Source organism: Centroberyx affinis, unplaced genomic scaffold, assembly GCF_046629955.1.
Source record: "Centroberyx affinis isolate AG114_WGS23_722 - 3 ecotype Tasmania unplaced genomic scaffold, CSIRO-AGI_Caff_v1 ptg005445l_1, whole genome shotgun sequence".
Classification (NCBI taxonomy): domain Eukaryota; kingdom Metazoa; phylum Chordata; class Actinopteri; order Beryciformes; family Berycidae; genus Centroberyx; species Centroberyx affinis.
The window spans coordinates 478,395-505,889 of NW_027282725.1; the positions used below are offsets into that span (position 1 = coordinate 478,395).

The 27,495-nt window shown below is 42.3% G+C and overlaps 1 protein-coding gene across 1 annotated transcript in view; it reads left to right on the forward strand.

Annotated features, from left to right (window-relative positions):
* Positions 1 to 27,495, forward strand: part of ctnnd2a (catenin (cadherin-associated protein), delta 2a) — a 241,785-nt gene that overhangs the window by 203,520 nt on the left and 10,770 nt on the right. Inside the window, exons 20-22 of the mRNA XM_071546768.1 lie at positions 689 to 839; positions 17,310 to 17,559; positions 20,166 to 20,250. Coding sequence (XP_071402869.1) covers positions 689 to 839; positions 17,310 to 17,559; positions 20,166 to 20,250 — 486 coding nt within the window. The remainder of the gene's footprint in view (positions 1 to 688; positions 840 to 17,309; positions 17,560 to 20,165; positions 20,251 to 27,495) is intronic.

Genomic DNA, 27,495 nt, shown 5'->3' on the forward strand with positions numbered 1-27,495 from the left:
TCTGTTGTGCCTTACTCACAGCCAGTCAGTGGTAGAAAAAAAGGGTCAGCGGAGTGAGGGTAAAAACTGTGAATAAAAAATGACTTTATTCCAGCACAGCCTTTCTCACGGCACGGGTTGAACTGACCAATCACACAATGCAAGGGTGTGGCTAGTGTGTGCAAAGTAAGCCAAACCAATCAATGAGAGCGTGACGAGGAAGGGAGGATAGTGTTTTTGCCACGGCGCTATCAGCATGGTGCAGTTGCCGTCAAATGGCAAATTCAGGTCAGTCAGTTAAGGGCTGAGACACTTCTCTTTTATATACCTCTACATTACTTAACTTAATCATGGTTTACAGCAGTTGAGAAAGCCATTTTCCGCAAATCATGTCTGTTTTTTGTCAAATTAGGAAAGGGAGGTAAAAGTTCCATCGATGTGAAAACCTATGAATCGTCACACAGCTCCCACAGTCCTCTTGTTGTAAAGAACATCATCTCCACAAATGCACCATGGGATTCTTTTTTACTACTTGTTCATATCGTCCGTTTCTTTTTTCTTTTTATTACTGTCTGGCCTCACTGTCAGTTCAAGTCCCCAGAGTGGGACCATGACTCTAAATTACTCCCCTCTCCATCCCCTACAGTGGCCAGTTTATGTTATTGCCGGCCCGTCAGTCTAACTCTCTCCCTCCCTCTCTCCCTGTCAGTGGTCGGTGTATATCCGGGCTGCGGTACGTAAGGAGAAGGGCCTCCCCATCCTGGTGGAGTTACTGAGGATAGACAACGACAGGGTGGTGTGTGCCGTGGCCACTGCTCTCCGAAACATGGCCCTGGACATCAGGAACAAGGAGCTCATCGGTGAGTATTGAACGTCTTCCCACTTTTTAGAGGAAACCATTGCATAGATCCAGATTTTTGTTGATATCTACCAAGCTCCATAAGGATTTGGACAATGGCACTGTCACTGAATAGATGCAGCCTCTGTTGTTTGTTGCTATAGTACAACATGAAGCCCATTTTCATTACTACTTCTATGTTTTTGTAGCCATTCTGCTGCCGTCTGCTCCTGTCACATCTGTGGCATTTTGGGTATGCGAGTCAAGAGCCTGTAGTCAGCTCCACCAATTAGAAGTAATGTAACACTAGCTTCAGGCTTCAGGCCTGGAGTCTGCTTTGCCTATTGCAAGTCCCTATTAATATGATAGTCAATCCTGGCTCACCTGCCAGCATGGTAGTGAATTATCGGCTGCTGCCAGATTTTGAATCATTAGATTATTTTATTGAGACAATGAAATGTTAAACACAAAATAGGATCAACTCTATATAATTAGAGATGAATATTAAAAATGACAACCGAGGCAATTATCTCACTAATTTGTGTTTGCACTGGCAGATTTGTATTAGTTTGTGTTGGGTCTTGCCTTGACTAAAACGTTGCCCTGCTCCATCACAACTTGGCTCTCCTGACCCCCAGGCATTTGGGGAGACAAAGTGTTCCCAGTATGTCCTGATGTGCTCTAGGAGCCTGATCTAGTGCTCTACAGCTGCCATGCATTGCTACGCCAACACTGACTGTAGTGTCACGGCTGTGAAGAATAGTGTATTTTGTCCTTTCATCACTGTCATCATATTTGGTTTCTATTCCCAATTGAAATATTGTGTGTGTGTGTGTGTGTGTGAGAGAGAGAGAGAGAGAGAGAGAGAGAGAGAGAACTAGTAAAGAAAGACAGAGCAGGGGTTGGGCTAGAGAAAGAAAGAAAGAAAGAAAGAGAAATCGTAAATGTGTGAATATGTTTGAGAGAATGGCAGAAGAAATGTGTGTGTGAGAGAGAGAGAGACTGCAGGAGAGATGATCAGATCAAAGGCTTGCAGTGGGCTTTGAAAGGCAGACTGTGGTAATGAGTGGAACTCAGTCCCGCTTAATGACCGGCAGCCTCACCACATCTAGGGACTAGGGATCGCTAGTTAACCTGATACATTAAGACACTGTCCAAGCACACCTGTGTGTGTGTGTGTGTGTGTGTGTGTGTGTGTGTGTGTATCTCTCTTATCTACATGCACGTGTTTACAGGTGAATATCTGAATAAGTAGTGTGTGTGTATGCCTGTGTGGCTTTGTGTGTGCATATATGTGTGTGTGTGTGTGTGACATCACCCATCTCTGTCTCTGGTATCTGATTATCTCGGCTTCCTGGTGGGCGCAGCGGTTTCTATAGCAACCCCACTACCCCCCAGTCTCAGGCGAGGGGCTTGTGGAGCCTCTCAGGAGTTCGACGGAGTGTTGTAAGAGCGGCAGGGAATGCTGCCGGCAAAGCTCAACAAGCCCATACTGTGAGCTGGTTTGACTGGCGCTCGGCAGCGGATTAAAGGATAATTGAAGCCTTCACACGAGGAAGCTCATAAGCCCGTTTTGAATTTTTTTTTGGACAGCCAATCAACAGCAGATGTATTGGCAATCCAGATAAACAAAAAGCTGTGTGCTCAGCAACTCTTACCTGGGTAAATAAAGGTTGTATGAATCCAGTGATGTAGTGGTAAATAAAAATGTGGGTAAACTATGACCTCCAGTTGGTGGGCATCAAAAGGCAAACAACCACCAATATAAACAAAAAGCAATTATATTTTCAGAAAGGCATTCGTTCATGTTTTTTCCCCTTTTAAAGACCTTATCTTCATATAACATATAGGTTTGATAGAGCTTACTGTGATGTATACTATCAATTTAGATCTGATCAATCAGATTTAAGGTTTATGTCAGCCTAAAAAAGTGGGTGAACTCTACCCCCCAAATTAAATTGTTAGGGTTAGGGTCAGACTAAATTGAGTGTAGGTGGGTTTCTTCTCCACTACATCCCTGCATAAATGAAACTGTACTGTCTGTATGTGTATGTAGATGGTGAGATTTGGAAGCATTAATTTGAAGCATTAGTAAACATTTGAAATGTTTACACTGTCTCTATCTTACACTGTCAAGATTAATGTTGAAGTTTCAATAACACCAGTAAGCAAAAATAGCCTGAATACTGAGGCAGTTCCTTCAATCACTTCATTTGACCTTTGGAGTGAGAACAATAAATGTTTTACTCTGGCAATCATTAAAATGCTCATCTAATTGATTTAAATATGAAAGCAGATTGGCTCACTTTTACCTTTAGTCTTTTGTAGCCGCTAGCTACTCAAGCAGACAAAGATAAAGAGGGGAATTATGGAAAAAAAAAGGAGAAGAAGAAAGAGATAGACACACTAATGGATGTGTTTTTGATAGAAAGGCAAAACAGATGGAGAAGAGCGAGAAAGACAGGCAGAGAAGATGAAAGAGAGAGAGAGGATGATTGGATGGAATAATGTAATCACTCACAAATTCACAAGGAAAATCAATTCCAATTTGTTTGGCGGTTTTGTTTGAATACACAGTTAGCTTATTCAGTGGCAGTATAACATGGTTTTGGTGCTGCATGCGATTAGCCCCCGCAGCGTCATTTTTTAGACAACAGAGACGGACACCAATAAAGAGAGAGAGAGGAAAACAGAGATAGAGAATACAGAGTAGGGTTGTCACTCAAAAGTCACATTTACATACAAGTTTGGGAAAATTCTATTTTTAATAGAAAATAAATAAAAACCGAAAGAATCACAAAAGTATGGCAGGAATTAGGGTGGGTAAGAAAAGAGGGATACCTGAAAAAGATTGTTGTGGTGTAGGTGGCCAGAGAATATGAGAATAGTCTCATATGATAGATCTGTTTCCAAATGTAGTTCCAAGTTTATATATAAGAAATAGCCCTAGCCGCTTTGGTCCTACTCTCTAAAATACTATGAGTTGTGGCTTGAGAAAAGTCAGTTCAGATAACAAACAAACGGTTGCTTTTTGGATTTGTTAGCTAGCTAACAGCCAACAGCAAACTTAGGAAAGCAACCGATGTTAATGTTAACATGTGATAGGCCACAACTAACACTATAGCTTCTGCTAGATACATTAGCTAGAGTGAAAATCTGATTATCTGCGAGAAGGTAAAAATCGGATCCACTGTTCTACGACCAGGATGGAATCCACATTGCTGCTCCTGAATCTGAGGCTCATCAATCGATCTGAGTCTCCATTCCAGCACCTCAGACATAAGGCTTTCCCGGGGAGGCAGGGTGTGATTCCACGATAGCTGGAGCACACCCTCCAGTTCCCCCTTTTTTGAAGATGGGGACCACCACCCCTGTCTGCCACTCTAAGAGCACTGTTATCGAAATCCACCCAACATCGTAGAGACATGTCAACCACAACAGCCCAACAATCTCCAGAGCCTTCAGCATTTCAGGACGGATCTTAACCCGCACCCGTTCCAAACTGTTGAGATGGCCTAGTTGTAAATTTATAAACACAATCAGCTCCACTATGGCCGCCCAAGGATTTGTTATAGAGCCCTGCCCTGATTTCTGACCATTACCGCCCGCTCCCGCAATGTGTGTGTTATTGACCGCCCGCTACCGCCCGCAGCAAAGTTAAAACCGCCCGCTCCCGCGAGATTTGCATTGGGTCCCGCGGGACCCATGGGATCCCAATCCCAGTGCAGTCCTCTAGTCCCACCTGTCAGTAATAACATAGCGAAATTACGTTCTAGTGACTGACAACTGAGAAATTTGTCCAAATGTCAGACTTGCCTTGCTTTGTTTTGGTCTTGTAATGACCTGCTTTGATTTTCGACTGCATTTGTTGACTCTGTCTCTATCCTTCTGGTTAAATCCCGGGACCCGCAGTTTATTTTTTGACCGCCCGCAGCAACGTTAAAACCGCCTACTCCCGTGAGATTTGCATTGGGTCCCACGGGACCCGCGGGATCCCAATCGCAATGCAGTCCTCTAATTTGTTACGTCACCTAAAAGAATCAGAATCAGCTTTGTTGGCCAAGTATGTACACATACAAGGAATTTGACTCCGGTTTTTCGTTGCTCTCAATGTACTTACACAGAATAAATATATAGCTAAAAACAAGGACAACAAGATGAACAGAGGAAAAGCCCTCTATAGAAGGTGACAGAGACACAAACAGAGAGTGGGACAGAAAGTGAGAGGCTGAGTTAATGACAGGCAAAGGAACCGAAAGAGAGAAAGAGACTCGCGCGGAGTGAGGAAGAAGCAGTGGAAGAAAGACAGGACAGAGAGAGGGAGGAAGTGGAAGGGACAGGATCAGTCTGGGTTGAGCCGTTGCTCTGGGCAAGGTGTTGACAGGGAAGAGGTGAAGACCAGGCACACCTAAGAGACAAGCCCCATTTGGCCCCTGCCCACAAGCTTTATCCACCTCCGTGACTCTAACCTACGAGTCAAACACCTTTTTTTACATCATGCACTGAAGTGACAAAAGCATTTTACACTGCCGTCTGTGGGTCTTTGTTACGGCAAAGTGCCATGTAATTGTAATACCCTTTCGCATGGCTAATCTAGAGAATCTAGAGTTTTGAAAAGCAAATCTCCTTCTCTTAAAACTCGTCTGATAGTGTTTCATAAGCTGTTAGTGCCGGTAGGTTTGGCAGCAACACCGTAGGGGAATAGCAGTTTTCTGTGAGAGCTCAACAGAGCAGAGTGAGTGGAGATGAGCATTGTCTTTCGCACACAATAACCTCAGAGTGTCAAATCCTCTGGAAAGCACTGTGTGATTGGATGGAGGAGGGTGAAGTGAGAGAAAGACACAGAGAACAAGAGAAGCACAAGGCTAGAGAAAGATGGATGGAAAGGGGAGAGCGAGGCCGAGGTAGACTGGGGAGAATGAATAGAGGGGTGGGGAAAGAATCAGAAGAGAGAGAGAGAGAAAGAGGGAGGGGGGGGAGTGACAGCTAAAGAGCTAGTCGCGTATGTATGCTTATATTCCAATCCCTCTGTAATGTGATTTAGTGGCGTATTGATGTCGCTGAGAATCATTCTTCTCATCTGTCACCGTTTTTGTCTCTCTCCTGATTTCACCTCCTTCATAGTTTTTGATTTGCATAATGTACTGTACGCCTGTGTAGCAATAAATGAGTCCCATTCACCGCTACACCGTCTGTCAGCGCAATTCTTCCCCATTTACTTACAGATGGTAATTTGACACACATGAATTGGGAACAGTACTTGAATGCCAAAAAGACGCTGGGAGATCTTTTTTTTTTTTTCAAACATAGCAGCCATAGGGGCTCGTTTACAAAAGGTTCCTTTAAACACATGCTGCGCTTGCAACCAAATCCAAGCCAAAGTTGCAGTTAAACACGATCTTCATGCCAAAATCTGTAAATTAATTAAATTATGTAATACAAAAAAAAAGATAGTTAATGCCATTATTATATTATATTATATTTATATATATATGTGTATGTATAAATATATGTATATATATATATATTATAATGTTCTGACATGTCAAACTGGCTCTGCCAAATTTGGATGCCAATTCCAATGCAGGTTTTAATTCAAATGATTTCCAAATGGGAATTAAAATACATTTTAATCTGCAATTGACCTCATGTGGCTTCTGAAAATCAATCTGTCTTGAAGCAACTGCTAATAAGGAATATGAATTTGATGTCACACAACTGCTGAAAACAAATGATCTTACTCTGTATCAAGTCAATGACAATGAATATACTTCTATACTGTGGATTAATTGGATTACAGATTCTCATGTAATCTAAATCAGAGGAGAAATTGTATGAATGAACCCTTTTTTGCTTTAGTTCATTTAATTATATTATTATGTTATTACATTATCCGTATCAAACAAATGAGTCATACTTTATTAAAACACAAAGATTCAAATTAGTTAAGAGGTTCAAAGTTTTTAATACTAACAGGCAGGTGGCAAATCCCATGTTCCCTTTCCTTTAAAACCAGACTACAAACCAATGATAACAAAATCAAGCATTCAGGTTGTTAAGCATGATTAAAATCAGTAGTGATGATATGCGCACACATTGAAGGAGAACTCTAGAGATTCAGAGACAATACAAGAAGACATCAACACAACCTGACCGGTCAGCTTTACTAAGTAACAGATTTGCTGGCCACTTTCCCGCATTTGAGCCGATTGCCCTCCAACATCAAACAAGCTGCTCCACGGTTTACTTGAAAGTGGCTCAAGACCACCTCTTTCATGTGGATCAGGGAGCGCTTGTTTTGGTGCACACCCAAGTTTGATCGGGATGTTCCCATGTGGGCTGGGTGGTGTAGCGGCTCCAGAGTTCGATTTGAATCACGCCAAACAAAACGCCCTGAGAATTTTGATAACAACTTCTTTGTTTTTTTGTTCTGATTTCTTGCTGGAAGCAGAAAACGCTCTGTGCTCAGCCTCATTCTCTCCCTCTCTCTTTGCCTCTAATAATATTAATAAGTATAATGATCAGTATAATAATAATATTTTGTGAAAATCATTAGCAGAAAGATCAACCTCAAAGCAACACATTATAGTTGCTATCGTTAACAGAAACAACACTGATAAAACAGGATCAACTGCATAAAATGTGTGAAACAATAGAATAATATAACAGTCACAGTCACTCTCTCCTTTAGTATTTTTTTCATCCCTCTTCTGTCACACCCTCATCTCCTTATTTACTTACGTGTCCCCTCCCACTCCTCTCCACTCGTTTTCACGTTTTCATGTTCTACCCACCTCCCTGTATACAACATGAATATCATGCCTCTTTTCTCCCTCTCGTCCCTCTCATCTCCCTCCCTCCCTCTCTTCTGCTCATCTGTCTATCCCACGCCCACGCCCCACTATCCGTCTCCGTTCAGACATGAGCTCACACCGCCGCACCTTCCCTCGCTCAGTCTCTCGCTCTTTGTGTCTCTCATTGATGACATCAGTGCTGGGGAGTGTTACTGTGGAAACAGAAGGACGGCGCTGCAGGGAAGTCACTAATTACAGGATTGCAAGTGTGTGTATGTGTGTGTGTTCACAGGAGGACTGCAAGCCACTTTATACACACATACGGACAAGGTATAGATGACTCAGTCACCTGCTTTAAGCCTTTGATTTGATCATCTCATTTTCTCCTATACACACACACACACACATACGCCAAATTATCATAAACATACATGACAAGACAGCACTAAGTAGGGGGGAATTACACACTTATCCCACTTTGTGGATTCCAGCCAACCAAGTATTTTTAGATCTCCAGAGAACTAAAACGTCTTCATATTTGGCTGTCAACAGACTGTACAGTGGCGAGAGTGAATGACTTTGGGAGGCTAGCGGTAGTGTCCAATCCACATACCAACACACACTTGTGTCCCTGTTGCAGCCACTACTGTATGAGATCCGGTGTCGCCTCTGAGTCTCCTGTGGGTGTGTGTGTGTGTGTGTGTGAGGGTCTGGCTTGCGTTTTATCAGCACACTTTGTTCTCTCTGGCGTTCTCCACTCCACTGTGCCAGACTGGAGGGAGACAGAGAGAGAAATAGAAATACAGAGCAATGAAGACAAAATACAGAGAGAGAGAGACAAAGCGCTGTCATGTGAGGATGAGGTTTTCAATCTTACAGCTCTCCCTCTTGAGTCTGGCTCCTGTTCAGTTCAGAACTTGGAACTTGGATGCTTTAATGTTGTTCAGGTGTTTTTCTTAACTCCTTCAAAAGGAGTAATGACGTACGTCCAGGCTGGAGGGGTGGGGAGTTTTAGGGGAGGGGTGCCTTAATCTGGGGATTCAAATGACAAATTCATAGTTTTGCCGTTACATCTTTACTCAAGAAAGTATTTTTTTCAAACCCCGTCTTTGGCCCTGACTCATAATGTAAGCAGCCAGGATCTAGTCAATAAATTTGATTATGTGGAGTCAGTGATACTGTAGAAGCAATGATGTTCTTGATACAACTGATAATTGTCTGCATCACTACGTAAACGGTCGTAAAATCAGCTATAGATCAGCACTCCTGCAGCTTGTAAAATGGGTTAGTGCATTGCTCAGAGGCATTAATAGTCGTTGTGTGCAGCCTATGCAAACTTTAAGCTAAGAATTAATTATGCGCACAGTGGGTGCAGGGTTAAGTGCCGAACATCAGTTAAAGCAAGATTCCACTTAGTTTAACATGGGGGTTATTTGGCACTTGACCGCCATGAAACCAGAATATAAAGTACTGACCAAGATCGATTCAGCTGGACGAGTTTGTAGTGTTTGTAGAGTTTGAATGAGGCCACGAAAAAAGCCTCATTCACGTTTGTGAACAGATTCAACAAAATATCCCACTTTTAAGACAATAAAGACCAACAATACCATCCATAGAGCCCCTGCTGTCGTGGAGTACATAATAATATATAGAAATTGCATAGACAAAATACACATAACCAGCGCCCTTTGGTCCAAGTATGCACCCATGTGTACTCCTGCAACAAACAGGTGATTGTGTACTCTTGTTCAAAATGGCGCCCCATGATAACTCGGGATTGCAGTTGAAAAGCTCCACAATGTGACTGTATTCAACTGGCACAGTGGGACTTCTGTATTCTCTATCTCTGTGAGCGTGTGTGCATATATACTGTATGTATGTGTGTGTGTGTGTGTGTGTGTGTGTGTGTGTGTGTGAATCTATACCTCCTCCCAAGCAGTGTAGCATCTCTTTCATGTGTGCGGCATGTCTTTAATGAAGCCACAGGTTCCTCAAGGGGGATGGATAACCCCTCTTCTCTCTCTCTCTCTCTGTCTCTCTCTCTCTCTCTCTCTCCCTCCCTCCATCTCTCCTCTGCAGTTTACCGCTGTAGACCTGTCACCCACAGACATCAAAGGGAGGCACAGAGGGCGAGATATAACTGGTGTGAAAAAGCACCAAACACAGGAAGGCAGAATATTTCAGAACGGGAAGCGACGGCGTGCCACTTTCCAATTTACCTCCATTTCTGACCTCTTTAAACCTGCTGTGTTTCATCCGTCAGTATTCTCCTCGGCTATTTTTTTTTTTGCGAGTTGAAAGGAGTCCTCCTTATATTGCGTTGGGGAATCGGAGTGTCTTTGGAGGTCATTCAAATCTATTATGGCTTGATGAGGGTGGTGATGATGATGATGATGGTTGGTGACTGCAGACACACACATGCACACAGGGTGTGTGTGTATGGGTGTCTGTGATCTATGTGTTCACTATTTTGTTTTCCAAATGAGCCCATTTTCCAGAACTCATTGGAATATTGTAATTTTTTTATTTGGATTATAGTAAGGGGAAAAGGAGCACATTTTGAGTGAAGATATTGATGTGTCAGGATATATCCAGGTTTGTGATTGAGACCCAGGACCCATAATGAACATCACACTCACCTTTCCCACAGAACAGAAATCAGCACTCTGTTGCTTTGAATCTGGCGCCCCCTGTGGACAATGTGGTGTACTGCTGAGGAGTCACACCTGTGACAAAACACTAGTTTTGTCACTGCATTTTTCAGTAGCAGCCATGTTACCCCATGGTCACACCCCATTTCTAAGATGGCTCTAATTCTATGCCAGCTGATGCCAACCCAACACATTTCTTACAGTGGAGTGCATACATAAGGTTAGAAGAAGAAAAAATAAAAAGACATGAAAGTGTCATCAAGGTATGTCCAAAGAGACCAGAAATGGGGCTACAACACATGTGAATTAGAATGTTTCACCCACTTAGAAAAAGACTAAATATAGACTGGATCACTGTATAGATCATAGGAGCCTGTGGGTCCTGAAAATTATTTCACATGTTGTATTTCTTGTTAGCTACTATTTTGTAATGGTTTTGACTATTATACAGCAATAGACTATTATACAGCAATAGAATAGCCTTTGGACAAATGAGAGCTGTTATTTTTGAGTAACTATTCCAGCCAATCCATGCCAAACATTCTAAAGCATTGGAGGAATATGATTTTCCTCTATTAGCCAGTAATTGTCACATTCTCAGTTTTTTTCTCTCACCACCCAAAACTGAATTTGAAGCTGCAGGCAAAGCTACCTAATGTTGGTCTATTTTTATGGTGCTAACCTTCCAGTGTAAAGTGGAGTTTTTATTCAGCTCAACACATATTGCATGAACCCAGGGAGGCTTTAGGAAAGTAACATAGCCAGAAGCTTTTGATAGTAGGTTCTCCCGTCATAATTTGCGGCACCATTAATCCAGCAGCCCACCTTGGGACCCCGACCCAGTTGCCGAAAACGCTGTATTAACCATCCTTTATTCTCAGACAGTTGGACGCCACAACCAATCAAGCCGTTTCATCTTTCCCCAGATCTCCCCGAGACAATTACCTCCAATTTTACTTCAATAACACTCTCCCTTCTCCGTCAGTAAACAATCAAATCACTCCGTTGTTGAGGGTAATTGGAGCTCTTTAAATCAAATCAGCCATTATGGCCCTGATGAAGCGCGCCCTACTCAGCGGGAGCTAGCGACGCATGAGGGATTGCAGAGCAGGAATGCATTATCAGCCGTGCCTCCCAAGTGAAGCCGGCTGTATTGGAGGAGGTGTGTAATACAGGTTTATTAGACTGCGCTGCGATCAGCACAGGGCTTGTTTCTCTCCTTAAGGACATGTTTCAGGTATAGCTCACATTTCATTGACAGAGAAAATAGATGTAAGAGGAGAGAGAGATTGCACTCCAGCAGCGTTGAGGTGGTGTCTATGCCGCAGTAGGACTTTAAATTAGGAGTTGCCACACACTCATAAAAGTGTCCCACCTTTCTCCTCAGCTCTAACTTCTCTTATTTCTTTTCTTTGCTTGCAACTACCTTACCTGGTCACTCTAAGGGAACAGGATTACTGTAGTTTGTTTGGCTTTGACCTTTGACCCTAGTTACTATCGGTTGCATGCACTTTAATGTTGGTGATCTGTCAGTTTAAGCTTTTTCTACAGTTGTGCTCCAAGTCGCTCTGAAGAGTGTGAACTAAATACCTCAAATTTAAAACATCAGTGCAGCCTTGATGCATTAGTGGTGTGTTTAGCACGTAATTCAAACAGATAATGTCTTCATCAGGGTAATGATCACATCAGAAGCATTCGTTTTTAAAATGTGTTAAATATTGCAGCGGCGTTATGAAAGTGGAGCAACTCCTTCTCATTTATATTAATCTATAATTCATCAATACTCTGTCTTGCAGGCTCCGGGTATATCGTAGTGTCTGGATGTAGGAAAGAGGCAAGCTTTCATTTGGCCAAAGTGGTGTTTGTGCAGATGTTTAGTTTAGTTTAGTTTAGTTTAGTTTAGTTTAGTTTAGTTTAGTTTAGTTTAGTTTAGTTTAGTTTAGTTTAGTTTAGTTTAGTTTAGTTTAGTATAAATTAGTTTAGTTTAGTTTAAATTATTTGCACTCACACAGTACAAATAAAATCAAAATACAATGTAAAAAACACGAGAGAGAGAAAAAAAAGTAACACATTTGTGCAGCTGAGATACAATAAAACCTCAGTGGGCTTATAAAAAACATCCCACCTCAAAACAAACAAAAGAAACAAGCAAAAACAAACCAACAACCTAACCAAACAAACAGACAGACAGCAAGAGAACAAGCAATTTTTATGTTCATATGCGATGTGTGTAGGTATTGTTTGGTGTTTTTACGCACAGTGGGCATTGCGTGTGTGCATGTGTGTATTGTCAAGGTGAAGTTTGCGTGTGTGTGTGTGTGTCAGACACTCAGTGATTATCAGGAGGCAGCGTCTTCCCCTAACAAGGTGTGTTATTAAAAGGGTTGGAAATAACTCGGGCCTCCCCTTTTAATTCTCCTAGCTATCAAGGCATTTCACATTGCATTCGTCTCAGCGTACACTGATGTCTGCCTGTGTAACCGAGACACCCCCCCCTCTCTCCCTCTCTCTCTCTCTCTCTCTCTCTCTCTCTCTCTCTCTCTCTCTCTCTCTCTCTCTCTCTCTCTCTCTCCCTGTCTCTCTCCCTTTTCTCAGTTTCTCTGTCCTTCAGTCATTCTTCTTGCTATCACTTCCCCTCCCTCTTCCTCTGTCCTCTCTCTCTCAAAGTTTTGTGACTATGTTCTTTCCTCCTCTCTCTCTCTCTCTCCCTCTCTCTCCCTCGTCACTTTTCATCATCTCCGCTCCGCTCTCTCTCTCTCTCCCTGTGGGATGAATGTGATGATGTTGCATAGAGACAGACAGGGATAGGTGTATGCACGCACACACCCACACACGCACATACACACACATGCAAGGATATTTATATTTTGGGATATGCTGGCAGCAGTTTATCAAAGCATCTGTCCGTAAGGAAAAAGGACACACACACACACACACACAAATATGAGTCTCATAGTTTCCAATGTCCTTTATTCCAGTGCAACTGTATACTCTCCTTTTTTTCGAGTAGATTCTCTCCAGTCAGTCTTTTCGTAAATGAGTTACTCAGTCAATTGCTTAGTCAGTCAGTCAGTAAATTAGTCAGCCTGTCAGTCAGTCAATTTGTCAGTCAATAACTCAAACACTCAGTAAATTACTCAGCCAGTCAGTAAAATAGTCAGCCAGTCACTCACTCACTCACTCACTCACTCACTCATTCACTCATTCACTCATTCACTCACTCACTCATTCACTCACTCATTCACTCTCTCACTCATTCACTCACTCACTCACTCACTCACGTAAATTTACCATGCATTCAGTCAGTAAATTTGTCAGTCAGTAACTCAGTCACTCAGTAAAGTACTCAGGCTATCATTCACCAAATAGGCAGTCAGTCAGTAAATGTGTCAGTCAGTAACTCACTCACCCAGTAAATTAGTCATGCAGTCAGTCAGTAAATGAATCAGTCACTCAGTGAATTAGTCAAGCAGGCAGTAAATGTGTCAGTCACCTACTCAGTTTTCATTGAGTAAAGCAGTCAGTCAGTCAGTGACTCAGCCAATCAGCTCATTAGTACATCAGTCAGTCAATCAGTCAGTAAATTAGTCAGCCTGATGTAAGTCAGTCAAATAATGAGTCTTGCTTTTAGGATGAAGCTTAACTTTGTCCTCGCAGCCAAAAAGACAATCACCGCTCAACCTCTGTTCAGCCTGCCAGCCTGAGATAACACTACGCCAATTAACTCACCACTCCATCCTCATAGATAATGTGTGTGTGTGTGTGTGTGTGTGTGTGTGTGTGTGTGCGCCATGCATGCGTGTGTGGTTGTGAGTTTAATTGTGTAAGCCTCCGTGTGTGTGTGTGTGTGTGTGTGTGTGTTCATGTGTGTGCATATGAAAGTGTATTTCAGCAACAAGGGCACATGCATGAGCATGTGAATTCCTTTCTGTGTGTGTGCATGTGTGCGTGTGTGTGTGTGTGTGTGTGTGTGCCCTGCTGTGTTCCCTTACTTCATGAAGGGTGATAGTGTCATCTGTTTTGCCTGCTCGGTGCATTACTGTGCTGTTCTCAGCCCTTCCCAGATTACTTAGACTTATTAGAGGTAATATGAGCAAGAGATTTACCACCGGGCTGCGAGGGCTCCCTGGGTATCACACTGATGAATTGGTATGGGAAAAGCACTGCACATTACAAAGAAATGAGGAACAGACAAAAAAGCAAGGAAGGAAGTGAGGGAGGGAGGAAGGAAGGGGAGAGTTCAGGCTGTAGATTCAAAAATATGAAATAGATTCGATTTAGTTCACCGGCGCAAAAAAAAAAAAAAATAATAATAATGGTCTGGGCTGGAATCTACAAGTGGAGGAACAAATCTGCTGTTTTGTTCTTGTTCTTATTTCTCACTCGAAACGACTTAATAAATTCAAAGTAGCACCCATGAGCTGCAGGAGATTAGGCCTTTGATGCGCAGAGTCAGTTAGATAAGTATTCGGTAGTTTTCTACTATTGCCGTGAAAATAAGTTGTTTGGAAACATTTCACAACCGGCGGAGGAGGAGAAAAAAAAAAAAAACATCTCAGGGAAATCCAGGAGCGCGGTGCGTTTATCGCGCGCTGAGTACTTTGGCCTCAGTCTTCTGCCAGCCAGAAGAGATGTAATTGTCCACTTGAAGATGACACGACGGTGGATCTAACACTTAGCGCTATCTGTCTTTCATCTATCTGATCCAACACTTACATGGAGGACTGGCATTTGTAGAATGGCTGAAGGAGACAGTGACTCATGCTGCCTAAAGAGCAGCTCTCCAACACACACACACACACACACACACACACGCAGAGTTCTAAATGGCATGTTTTGTCATTCTCCAATAGCATGTCAGAGAGATGTTCAATTGATGTATCATGGTGGAGATGCTTGGTTGATTGAAGTGTGTCTTTCTCTGTGTAGGTGAGTGAGTGTGTATGTGTGTGTGTGTGTAGGAGTGAGAGTGCTATTCCTAATGGTACTATTAAGAGTGGATTTAGTTAAAAATTGACCACGCTTCAACCGTGATTCGTTCTTCCACAATAACCCCCGCACCCAAAATTGGCTCTTTACTTAAAACACGACCTGAGGTTTTTTCCGTCCCACTAATTAAAGATGAAACAAGTGTCACTGAGATGATTTGATGGTTGAGGCATTCCTCACCCGTGACTAACACTCACGTTTGATGCATCTCCACGCGCCACCCCACTCACCCATCCACCTCCTTCCTCTCATCTCCTCGAATCCGCGTCCCATTCATCCACTTTTCACCTATTTGATCTCTCCTTCATCTGTCCCCTCCTCGTCTAAATATCAAGCGTTCTCACTTTCATGGGAAACCTGAAAACGTCAAGGGACTTGAACCTGGAAAAGTTATGGGAAACGATACATATCCTAAATATTTTGGGAAGGTCATGGAAATAAGACCCAAATACATTTTTTTTCCTGATTACATAAGTCCCAAGTGAGAGTTGTAGCTGGCCAACACAAGACATTTGAATCACCGAATTCAAAACAAACACATTATAACATTTAAACAGAGACAAATATTTGGATAGTTATGCTCTGTGTAATGGAATAGTCATGGGAGAATCAAAAATGTTGTAGGAACGCTGGATATTTCTCCATTTCATAATAATTATCTGATACTCTATTGATCCCCCTAGGGAAATTCTCCTTCCACTTGCGTCCACAGGGAGGTCAAAGGTCAGGGTCAGCTACCGAACAGCAGCCATGCAGTTGGTAGGGATTCAGTGTTTTGCTCAAGGACACTTTAGGATGGCAGATGCTTGAACCTGGGTTCTCCAGGTGAAGGACAGTCTCCCTGATCCCACTTCTCCTCCATCCTTCCCACCCTGCCATCCATCCACACACCCCTTCACTCCCACCTCTCCAGTAAAGTCGAGGTGAATGTGAAGGTGGCTGAACTACAAACTCCAGTCAATGATCACCATAAGGACAGCAACCACCAATCTAGTCAAAAAACAGTTATTGTTTTTTTAAATGCGAAGCACCTCATGGATCCAGAAAGTAATTTACTCACATACTCATTACAGTAATTAATTCATTCATTCATTCACTTGTTCACTGTTAGCTTAGCTGCCCCTAGTGGCCATTAGGAGGCATGGCAGACAGGATGCTGAGCATCACTGTTTGGTCTGCAGCACTGCTGAACTGTGTAGGCTGCTTTGCATCTATGACACTGTGTGTCCTTGTTTTAAATACTATTAATTTCTGTCTTATTTTCGTGAAAAAACCCTGTTTTCACTATTATCAGTGTGATACTACTGACTACAGTATGCTGGGTGGATAAACTGAGGTTAGGTGGTTTTATCCTCCACTACATCCTTCCATCCTTCCGTCCCTCATATCCAGACACACACCACTTCGCCCTAAACTCCCCAACACTCCAAATGTTATTGCCTCCGTCTGCTCCACCCTTTCACTAGCTGAGTTTATGGGTTTCTTTTCTGACAGCTTCTCCTGCACTTCTTAATTACTCCTTCTCTCTGTTTCTTCAATCTCTCCAACCATCCATTCTTTGAATGTCAATTTTTCTTTTCATTTTCTTCATATGCCAGCCTTTTCGCCGAAATATCACGAGTCGCTCCTTTTATTGGATTCTCAGCATGTCTGCATTTGTGTGTGTGTGTGTCTGTGTGCGTCTGAGGATTTGCAGTGTGCCCTCTTAAACCAAATCTTTATGGAGTTATCCAAACCACTCAGTAGCCGTACAAAAACTTTGCTTCAGAATATAGCAAAATGGCAATGTTGGGTTTTATTACTTAGGTACTTTGAAATATATTGTTTTAAGGTTGTTTTATGGATTTTTATGTACAATTCCTCCACAAGCACACTCAGCAAATGAATACATATCTGTCCACCTACAAAAACCTTCTATCTCCATAATATCAACTTTTGGAAAAAGTTTTCAAACAGTTTTCAGAGAAATTAGCTGTCTGCAGGAAGGTGTGCAGAGAATTACATTTTACAAATTTCTCTATTCTTCTCTTCCCCTTTTCCTACACACACACACACCAGGTAAATACGCCATGAGAGATTTGATCCACCGGTTACCAGGCAGTAGTAGCAGCAGCAACAACAACGCCACCAGCGGCGGCACCTCCGGGACCACCGGCCCTCCCAGCAAGGCCATGTCAGACGACACGGTGACCGCCATCTGCTGCGCGCTGCACGAGGTCATCACCAAGAACATGGAGAACGCCAAAGCCCTGCGTGACGCCGGGGGCATCGAGAAACTCATCGGCATAGCCCGCAGCAAAGGAGACAAGTGAGTAGGCCAAAGGGTTGAGATGTCTGTGCGAAAATGGTTTCTTTTGCCTTATACTGCTGAAATTTGTATTTCTGGTCAGAAAATTGACATTAACATTTAGGCATTTCAGCTGATACCCTTATACAGAGTGATATGCAATGCCAGATCAGTCTTGCTCAAGGACTGTATGACCAGACACAAGGCTGTTGCAGGAATTGCACCGGTGACCTTGCAGTTATGCGATGGCTTCTTCCTCCTGCCCCAAAAAGCTGCATGTGAGGCGAAAGTAAAACATGTCAGCTGTTAAGTCTGACTTAATTTGCTTCCAAATTGCTCTTGGACTCAGTAATTGCCTACAATATGCTATTTGGTAGATGCTTTTACCCAAAGTGCCTTACAGTACTATGAGTGCCCGCATTCTTTGCAGGGGCGGTCCCAGTGGGAATCAAACCTGTAATCCTATCAGTGTTAGTGCCATGCTATTGAGTTGCAAAGGACCACAGACTTCATCCTACCCCTAAACATCTAATGGAAATGCACTGCTATTGCAAGAATCCACAGTTAGAAACTCTCAAAGGATGCTATCAAGAATCTTATGATAATGATGTATCACAACCTTTCATGGGAAATGACACCATATGTATATGAATACATGTATATCCACAGGAGAGATTCCAGCACCGATGTCAACTGAGAAAGAAATTATTACATGTCGATGATATTTGCTTAACAGCTTTACATATTTAGGTAGAATAATAATGTCTATTAAGGAAAGTGAAGCACACTCATAAATTAGGGGCTAATTGCTTGAATACAAGTCTGCAATACATCCCCCACTACAATACTACAGCAGCAGCTTCTTACACATTAGTAAAACTGAGAGGAAAATGTGTATATTTGTATGCTATACTGTACATCCAACTGGAATTGTTTTAAGCATCCAAAAATGTCTCGGAGAGAGAATGCTTTGCCTTTGCCAAAATTAATCTTGGAATAAGAGAGAGGAGGAGATGAGAAGGCTCCCTAGTGGCTTTCCTCATGCTCAAGGACAAGCAGCATATCCCCCCAAAGACAAGGCAGATGACATGAGGAAAAAAAATACAGAAAATAAGTAAAACAGAGCAGAAAAGAAAAACAAATACTGAATACTGTCTGTAGTGTCCTTGAGCAAGACACTGAACCGCTACCTGCCCGCTCATTGTAAGTAGACCTGGATAAGAGTGTCAGCTTAATGCCTAAAATTTAAATGTAAAGAACGGAAAAAGCAAAATTGAGTGTCGTAATTGTATTGTGTAGTTGTCAGATAGTTGCCAAGGCTTCATTCAGCTTATTCCATAGACTTAACAGTGACCAGTACCTTATTTATGTGGCCACATGTCCATCATTCATAACTCTGTGTCTGCCCTCTGCATGGCCATTCATGCACACAAGAAGGCTAGAGAGCGACAAGGGAGATGCAGCAAGAATGTAACTCCTGTCACCATGGGAGACCGAGCAGGGTGTTCTACCTAGCTGCTATGGCAACCGGCGGGTCAGGGGTCGACATGACCCCAGGGTGCTATCAGACGGAGGTCAAGCATTGATTTATTGTTACGGGGAAGGCCTCAGTCTATTCAGGGAAGTGTGCTCTAGGGCAACATGACAGAGAGAGATGAGCTAAAAAAAAACCTCCGTAAGTGCAGATTTCACAGTGAGAGTAGTTTAGCGCTAATGGCCTACATATCTTTATGTACTCAAGGTAGGTACACTGAGGAACATGCTCCTTATCAGCAGAGCTTTGCTACACCCCCACACAATTACACACTTTCAAATTGAGGAAATGTCCATTGAAAACACAGCTCTCCACTGTTTGCCACAGAGCAACTCCACTGGAACAGTTGGAGCTGGAAGTGAAAGCTGAAAAAATATTTTTTTACCTTGGTAGCTAATTCTCCATCATAACATACACATTTTTTAACAATAAAGCAGGGTTCCTATTTGTATATTGTTTTTATATTATTTTTACTTTTCCTTACTGGAAAACAGTGAATTTTTAGTGATCGCTTCATGGCGTACATAAAAATTACAACCAATATCACAGACTTTTCAACAATCCCCTGATACTACATAAAGTTCTCTCTCTGGGAAAATGTAAAACCAAGGACAAGGCCTCATTTTAAGAGGATTTGTGTTTCATCTGAAAACTTATAGCCACCAATGGTGCACAAATTGAAGATGAGCATCCCTTTCGCTTTCCCTCCCTAGCTGTTAGAACGGCAGGCCGTATGAACCGACTCCTACGAGAGTCATTTTTCAGCTAAGTGGCTGGGAGGAGACCATTAGCATGGCAGAGAGGGTGATTTTAAACTCATCTGGAAACTCTCCGCTTTGCACAAGGAAAATCATTCCTCACTCAAAAGAGCAATGGCCCTGTTAAAGCCATCACTGGTATCACCGGCCGGCACACATTTTGTTTAGCGGGCCAAGACAGTTTTGAATAACATTGCAGCGTCATCCAAAGGAGAAAAAAATGTAAAGGAATGAAAAATATATATGACTGTACAAAATGTAAGAGAAAGAGATACAGGGAAATAATTATCTCTGTTTCCCTCTCTCTCTCTCTCTCTCTCTCTCTCTCCCTCCAGACATTCACCCAAGGTGGTGAAGGCAGCCTCTCAGGTCCTCAGCAGTATGTGGCAGTATAGAGACCTGCGCTCCCTCTACAAGAAGGTAAGATATTGTGGGCTTGAATCCATCTCACAACGTTTGTGTCGCCCCCCCCCCCCCCCCCCCCCCCCATCATATTTCCCGTCACTCTCCACTGCATACTGTTTAGTGGATCAGAAGTTGTTTTGCATACCAAGCAAGCATTCTTAAAACTTTCTGAAGATTTTCAACTGACTCCCTTTCCCCAGACACAAAATTGCAAGGTAAACGTAATCATTTTTCGCTAACCTATATCACTCCGGCATAAGAGGTTCACAATGCGCCCGTGAGCAAGAATTGCTATAGGGACCCTCTATCCCAGCATGCTTCCCGCTCCCCAGCCGACCCACCTCACAAAATGGACTGAATTCAATCTTGTGAATGGGTACCAGGTTTACACTATTACACTTTCCTTAATAAAATTGAAAGTTGTAAGAGTAATTTTAACATAAGCCTGCAGGCGATGCAGTATGCCCTTTACTTTCACAAACAGAGATCTAGTTGCTACACACACCTTTGCGAGTGAATGATACGTCTCATGAATTTATAAAGCATCAAAAATTATGACCTGTATTGCATGGATGGGCGAATGAAAAGTGAGAAGCCTCATCAATGACATGAAATAAGTATAATATAAAATAATAATTCAGTATGTTGTCTGCTGCCTGCAGTCCCTTCATGAATCCTGTTGAAAGAGATGTAGTTTATTAACAACTCTCTCATTGCGAATAGCCAAGGCTTTGGCATGAATCTTAATTTAGGTTCCGATTTAAATAATTGTGGGATGTTTCCCTTTTTTGGGGAAGAGAGATATCAAAGCAGTATTTATGTCGTGACAGATGTCACCAGACCACTAGATGTCAGAATTACTGGTCCAAGCATATCCCAAAACTGCAAAATAAGTTCAGGAGGAATTCCATCAATGCCTGGAGCTTTCCCTCTCTTCCTCTCCAAGAGTGCAGATTCCAATTCTGCTAAAGTAAGTGGCTCATCCAAAAAAACTTGCTTCCTCCTGAGGGAGTTTGGACGGATTAATTTAATTTATATATTGGGAACAGGCAGCGGTATTGAATCTAGATTAGATTGAACAGATTTAGATTCTGAGTAGACTGTTTTATGTCACTGTCATTGAAACATTTTGCACAGCATTCAGTTTTGATAGTTAATGGTAATGAATTTTCACATTGTATATAACAATGAAACTGTCATCTTTATTACTGAAGCTAAATTTGATTTAAATTTTTCAAATCCCACTGTCCTCGCTGGTTCAACAGTGGGACCCTAAAGCAAACCCAATCCATGCCACAGCTAGTCCCAGCATGGTTGTACAGATCTAATGCGTACGAGGCTTTTGACAGAACCAGGCGGCGGCTAGCGGGGTGCTGGTTCAATTCCCTGAACCATGGGGAGGTTACACAGCTGATAGTTTATCTGCAGTACAAATAAACCAAGAAGAAAGGATGAAGTGACTGGCATGGGATGAAGTCAAGTTAGATTTGTCATTAAGCCACCAAGGTAGATTTCCTCCCAAACAAACTCCATGTTATCATGTTTATTCAGCGGATATTGCTTTGGAGCCGTGAAGACTGGCCAGTGCGGTCTGTCTGGTGTGTGCTTCATGAATGCTTTCAGTGTGTTTCAGTGTGTTTCAGTGTGTGTGTGTGTCTGGGTCAGTGGTTGGGTGTGTATGGGGGCGTAAACATGAACGTTCATTATTTGTGTGCGGTTTGTGTGTGTGCTTTTGCTTTGTATATGTGTGTGTGCTTATGTTTTATGTGTGTATGTTTGTGTGTGTGTTTGTGTGTGTGTGTGCTCTCACCTTGAGGTCAGTCATAACCACCTCCAAACAAAAGAATAATGGGGTTTCTGCTGGGCGTCATCACAGCTGAACAGTAATGTTTACAGAGGCAGGAGGATCAATAACTTTGTGTTAGTCTCCAGCCTGTTGTTTTTTTTGTGCTGCGTACACACACACACACACACACGCACACACACACGCACGCACAAGCTAGCACTGATGCTCACAGCTATTTAGCTCTGTATGAAGACTGAATGGCCGGCTGGCATTGATGCAACTGGCTAGTAGGAAACCTGTAGCTCATTAACAGCCAGCAAGCAAAAACTGAGGAAACGTTATAAGGTTTAGAGAAATGATCATCATTGTGTGTTTTATGTGCTTAGACACACATACACACACACACACTTTTTTCTCTCATTCTCTCTCTTCCCACACACACACGCACACATATAACCACAAACCTTCTTCCTCCGCATCCTGCTCTTCTTTTGTCCCTTTAAATGACAAAAACACACACATACGCAGAACACACACACACACACACACACACATATTAGCAACCTGATTAAAAGTAATGACAGATGTTCTCTTCCTTTCACTTGTCAGTAACAAGGGTTGTAGAGTGAATATCTGCAACCAAGGTTATTTGCCATTCAGCACACTAACACTTAGTTTTAGTGGTGTAATCAATGGGTTTGAGTGAAGATATTAAGAAATAACACATTCCAGTAAGGTGACCTTGCCTTTGAAAGTTTTCTTTGTTCGCTTGCCGCCCGAGACGGAGAAGAGAAGAATGGAGTTCAGAATTCGTGTTTGAGCTGTGCATTTGTGTGCGCCTGTGCACATGCTTGTGTATGGTGTGTGTGTGTGTGTCATTTTGTCCTGTTGTGTCACACCTGAGTGGATAATGTCATGCACGACAGACAACACATACAGGCAGCAGTATTGGAAGTTTCTTGCTTTGGAGTTATAGAGCTGCTGGTTCAATCCCCAGTGGCATAATGACATGCTGTGATGATGGTCGAACAACAGAAAGCTTGTGGATAAATCTTCAGTGGATTACAATGCAGTTGTTGCACAAAGTTCTTCTTTTTATTTAATCCCTAGCACCTATTGTGCACGGTTCATTTAATAACCCTGACACCAGTATCAATCCATAGTGAAAGGCTGGCAGTCGTTTCTTTTGCCTCATATTCATCTTTGAATGTGAAATCTGTATTGGAAGTTGGGTGATTGAACAGCCAGAGAGACTAATGTAAGCACAGCAACTAGATTCACCTCACCAAGTCATTTCATCTTGTGTTCACCCCGGAAAAACATATTTTTTCTCAGATGAGAGATTTTGCCTGGGGGATTTCGCATTTGATTTCAAAGTACCTCAAGTTCTTTCAAAAATGCTCCTGAATGACGGGACATTACATAATCCTGAAACAACCGGAGTGATCTGCCGTTCGTCAACATGGTGCAACTTTTAAGACGACATTTTCTTGAAAACTTGAAAAAAGTGCACGAGAAACAAGTGAAAATATCTCTAACCCAATTGGCATTTTGTTCCATTTGTTTTGAGAAAAACCTAAGATATATAATAAATAAGCATACAACCTAATGACTAATTCAGATGAAGCTGTTTTGTAGCGAGCTCAATGTCCCAGTACTGGTTTCTGACTGTTGCCTGAGTCAAACCAGGACAGGCTGCCCCATGGCGCCGCTGTGTCCTCGCCTCATCCCACCGACTGTATCCCTCACTTCATCCGTCATCCTCTCATCCCCAGTATTACGCACAACAGTATCCCCATGTGGCCCCTTGGAACCTCATCTGCTTCACACTTCTCTAATCATTGCCACTGGATGGCATTACACTCGAGTGGATAGCATTACACTCAAACAATAAGACGTGAAGGACATTGGCTTTACGCGGTGGCCTGGCACAGCCAAGGCTTTGTGGTTTTCTATTGTTTTTGTTATTTTTTAGTATTTTTCACCCTATCCACTTTCCCCTTAAAAGGCCTTTTGCCTTTTGCCAGGCCATAGAGAGAGAGAGAGATAGATAGATAGATACATACATACATACATACACATACATACATACATACATAGATAGATACATGGATGAGTAAATAAGTTAGTAAATAAATACTAAAAGGGAATTAAGGGAGGCAAAACTTTGAAGCAACAGAATGAGTTTTGAGTCTGTCTCATTAGACTTATAATGATGTAAACATCAATTCAAGTGAAAAAACGATGAAAGATAAGACGTTTTCACTCCACAGCAGCTATAAACTCCATCCATCATCCCTAAATTGAAACAAGATATCATCTGCAGTCTGTCCAGTCGTAAAATCCCTTGCTCCATCCTGCCTCATCCTCCTGCACTTTATTATAATCCTCATTATCCGAATGATCAACATCTTCTAATGCATTTACAATTGTGCTCTTATCCAGAGCATCTTCCAATAAGTGCAACAGTAGAATTAGCCATTATTTCCCTGTAGCTCACCAAAATTACAAGCGGCGAAGGCACAGAGCGAAAGTGAAAGAACTGGAGAGGAGACGGATGTGATTCAGTGGAGAGAAAGCAACAGGAGATGCTTTTTGAAACAAGGTCTCAGCCTACGTCAAAAGATTGGCAGTGAGTCTGTATGTTCAATAGACACAAACTAGGACCTTTTTCATATCAAGTACCCCTCATGTAGTACACAGTAGGCCCACGGACCCCCATTTGACCCAAATCTGAGAATATTTTTATTGTTAGATATGATTTTGTCCAGAATTCCATGACTATCTGTATTCTAGGTAGAGAGATAACAGTGAAACTATAGTCTCCATTTATTCTACATTCTCTAATCGTGTTAACTTCTTGTAAATAATGGTAAAGTTTAGCAATTCATCATTTTGCTGTGGACCCCCTGGAACCCCCTTAAGGACCCCTGGTGGTCCCCGGACCCCACGTTGAGAACCACTGAACTAGGAGACACGGAGGACACAGTCTTTCCCTAGTCTGTTTTTTATGCACTTTCTGAGCACCAGAGTTGGTTACGCTGCTACGTTATGTTATATACGATCTCTCTAAAAGGTATTTTAGAAGGCTGACAGAAGTCATACCTGAAATCCACTTTCCACATTGCATGAATATAGCCTGGTTAGTGACAAAGCAGCCTAATTTATAACTGAGGAAATTGTCATATTAGAGGATCCACACTTTGACTTTATCACACACGTCCAGAGCTCTAAATAAGTGACTTAACTGCTAGTATCCCCGCATGACGTATTAGGACACGGGTGTTAGGTGCACCAAAAATCCTGTTAGCCTCCAATCCAAACATGGATTAGCATACAATTTAGACTAGAGTGGAATAGAGTGTCTGCCGTATGTTTCTGAGTAGAAGCGAGGGGAGAGAAAGAGAGAGAGGGAATGAGAGGGGGGGTTGGGAGAAAGAAGGAAGAGTGAGGTGGGGGCTTGTCATGAGTGTGTGTGTCTGCCTGTTTCAGTACAGATATGTGTGCATGTGTGTGTACGTTTGCACATGTCTGTGCTCATGTCCATTTTTTTTGGTGCATTTCCAGGATGCGTGTGCTGTAGTTTATGGGTGTGGGTACACGTTGGTGTGTGTGTGTGTGTGTGTGTGCATGTGTGAGTGTGTGGAGTTTTGGAAAGTGAGAAGAGGAGTGCAGGGTCAATAATGAGTCGGTTTGAGCTGTGTTGTCAAGGAGTTGTTTGCTTTGAAGTCTCAAGTAATGAGAGCATTTTGAAACACACTCCAACTGTGTGTTGTGCAGCTGTGTCACGTGTGTGTGTGTGTGTGTGTGTGTGTGTGTGTGTGTTTGTCAGACTGCAGTAAGAAGTGTTAATCACTTCCTACAGCAGTGCCATGGGAGCGCTCTAGACCAAGAGACAGAGACAGATAGAAAGAAAGAGAGAGAGAGAGGGGGGAGGGGGGGTGGTGCCTGGCGGCAACACAAAATAAAATAAATAAACGGTAACTCTGTATGAAAATAGCATCTGAGATGACTGGAAAGATCAGTGGTGCCGGTGTCATTAATAAACCAAAGGCAAAATCCCTGTTTGTAGCAACACCAGTGCTGACTGTAGGATGAGTCTTGTATAATAGTCTCCAGAGCGCACTAAAACTCTACTTTTATCAGATTTTATTAGGATTATTTGACAGAACTGTCCTCATTCAGTGTGTGTGTGTGTGTGTGTGTGTGTGTCTGTGGTTGTGAGAGAGACAGTACTGCTTCATCTACAGTTCCTGGGAGGAAAGCCACAGGTCATATTTTAAGCAAAATGTAAGATACTTTTTGGTGGAGGGGTTATTGTGGAAAACAAAGAATCGAAACTTGGCTACGTTTTAACTAAACCTGTTCTTAATAGCACCACAAGGACCAAACACTTCCACCCGCACACACACACACACACACACACACACACACACATACTAAATGGTATAATGTATTGTATATACACACACTATTCTATCCTGTTATTTCTTAACAAATGACCTAATATAGGGCACTCAGTCTGGCACACACACACATACTAGCTGAACACTAAATTTCATACCGTTACACTTTGTCATAACTGTTCAGTGTGTAATTTTTGCTGGGCTGCCCTGGCTCATTTCTTGACAAATGATCTAGCTTGGACACTTAATCAGACATACTCTTACATACACTCATATCACACACACACACAACACAAACACGCACACACATCACAAAACACACACACACCCACAAGGACACACACACACACACACAACAGATGAAGTTCAGGGTCAGAGAGATGCTGTGTTTGTCACATGTATGACAGATTTACAACATGTTCCAGGGATGTGTAATTCAGTGTGTATTAGATTGTGTGTGTGTGTGTGTGTGTGTGTGTGCTGTGTGGCTGAGGTCATTGATTTCCATTTCACGGAGCCTAGTCTTTCACAGGATCATAGCACACAATGCTAGGGATGTTCCAATAGATAAGATAAGATAAGATAAGACATGATGGAAAAAAGTGCCAGAAAGTTTACTCTATCTGAAATGTCGTTTAGTATACTTTTCTTCTACTGAAAAAATAACTGTCACTATCTGACTTGTCCTGATGAGACAAACCCCACCCACCTGGTGCTCCAAGTGGGCTCAAACAAACGCTCTGAATTATTAGCAAATATGTTTTGACACAGGTTTGGTTTGCACAGGTGGTGCATTCCCACCATATCCAACTGCGTCTGTGTGTGTGTGTGTGTGTACGTGTGTGTGTACGTGTATGTGTGCGCACAAATATGTGTGTATGCATCTCATTTATCTGCAGCCTTAATTTTGTCTCCCACTGCCTGCTATCATTATTATTACTATGACTTGAGTATTTTTTTTTATAATACCTCAAACACACACAGCTATCAAGGTTTTCTGCTGTTATTAAGCGCTTTAAAAATGAAATGAGATGATCTTCAAGAAAAAAAATAGCAAAAATTAGTCCT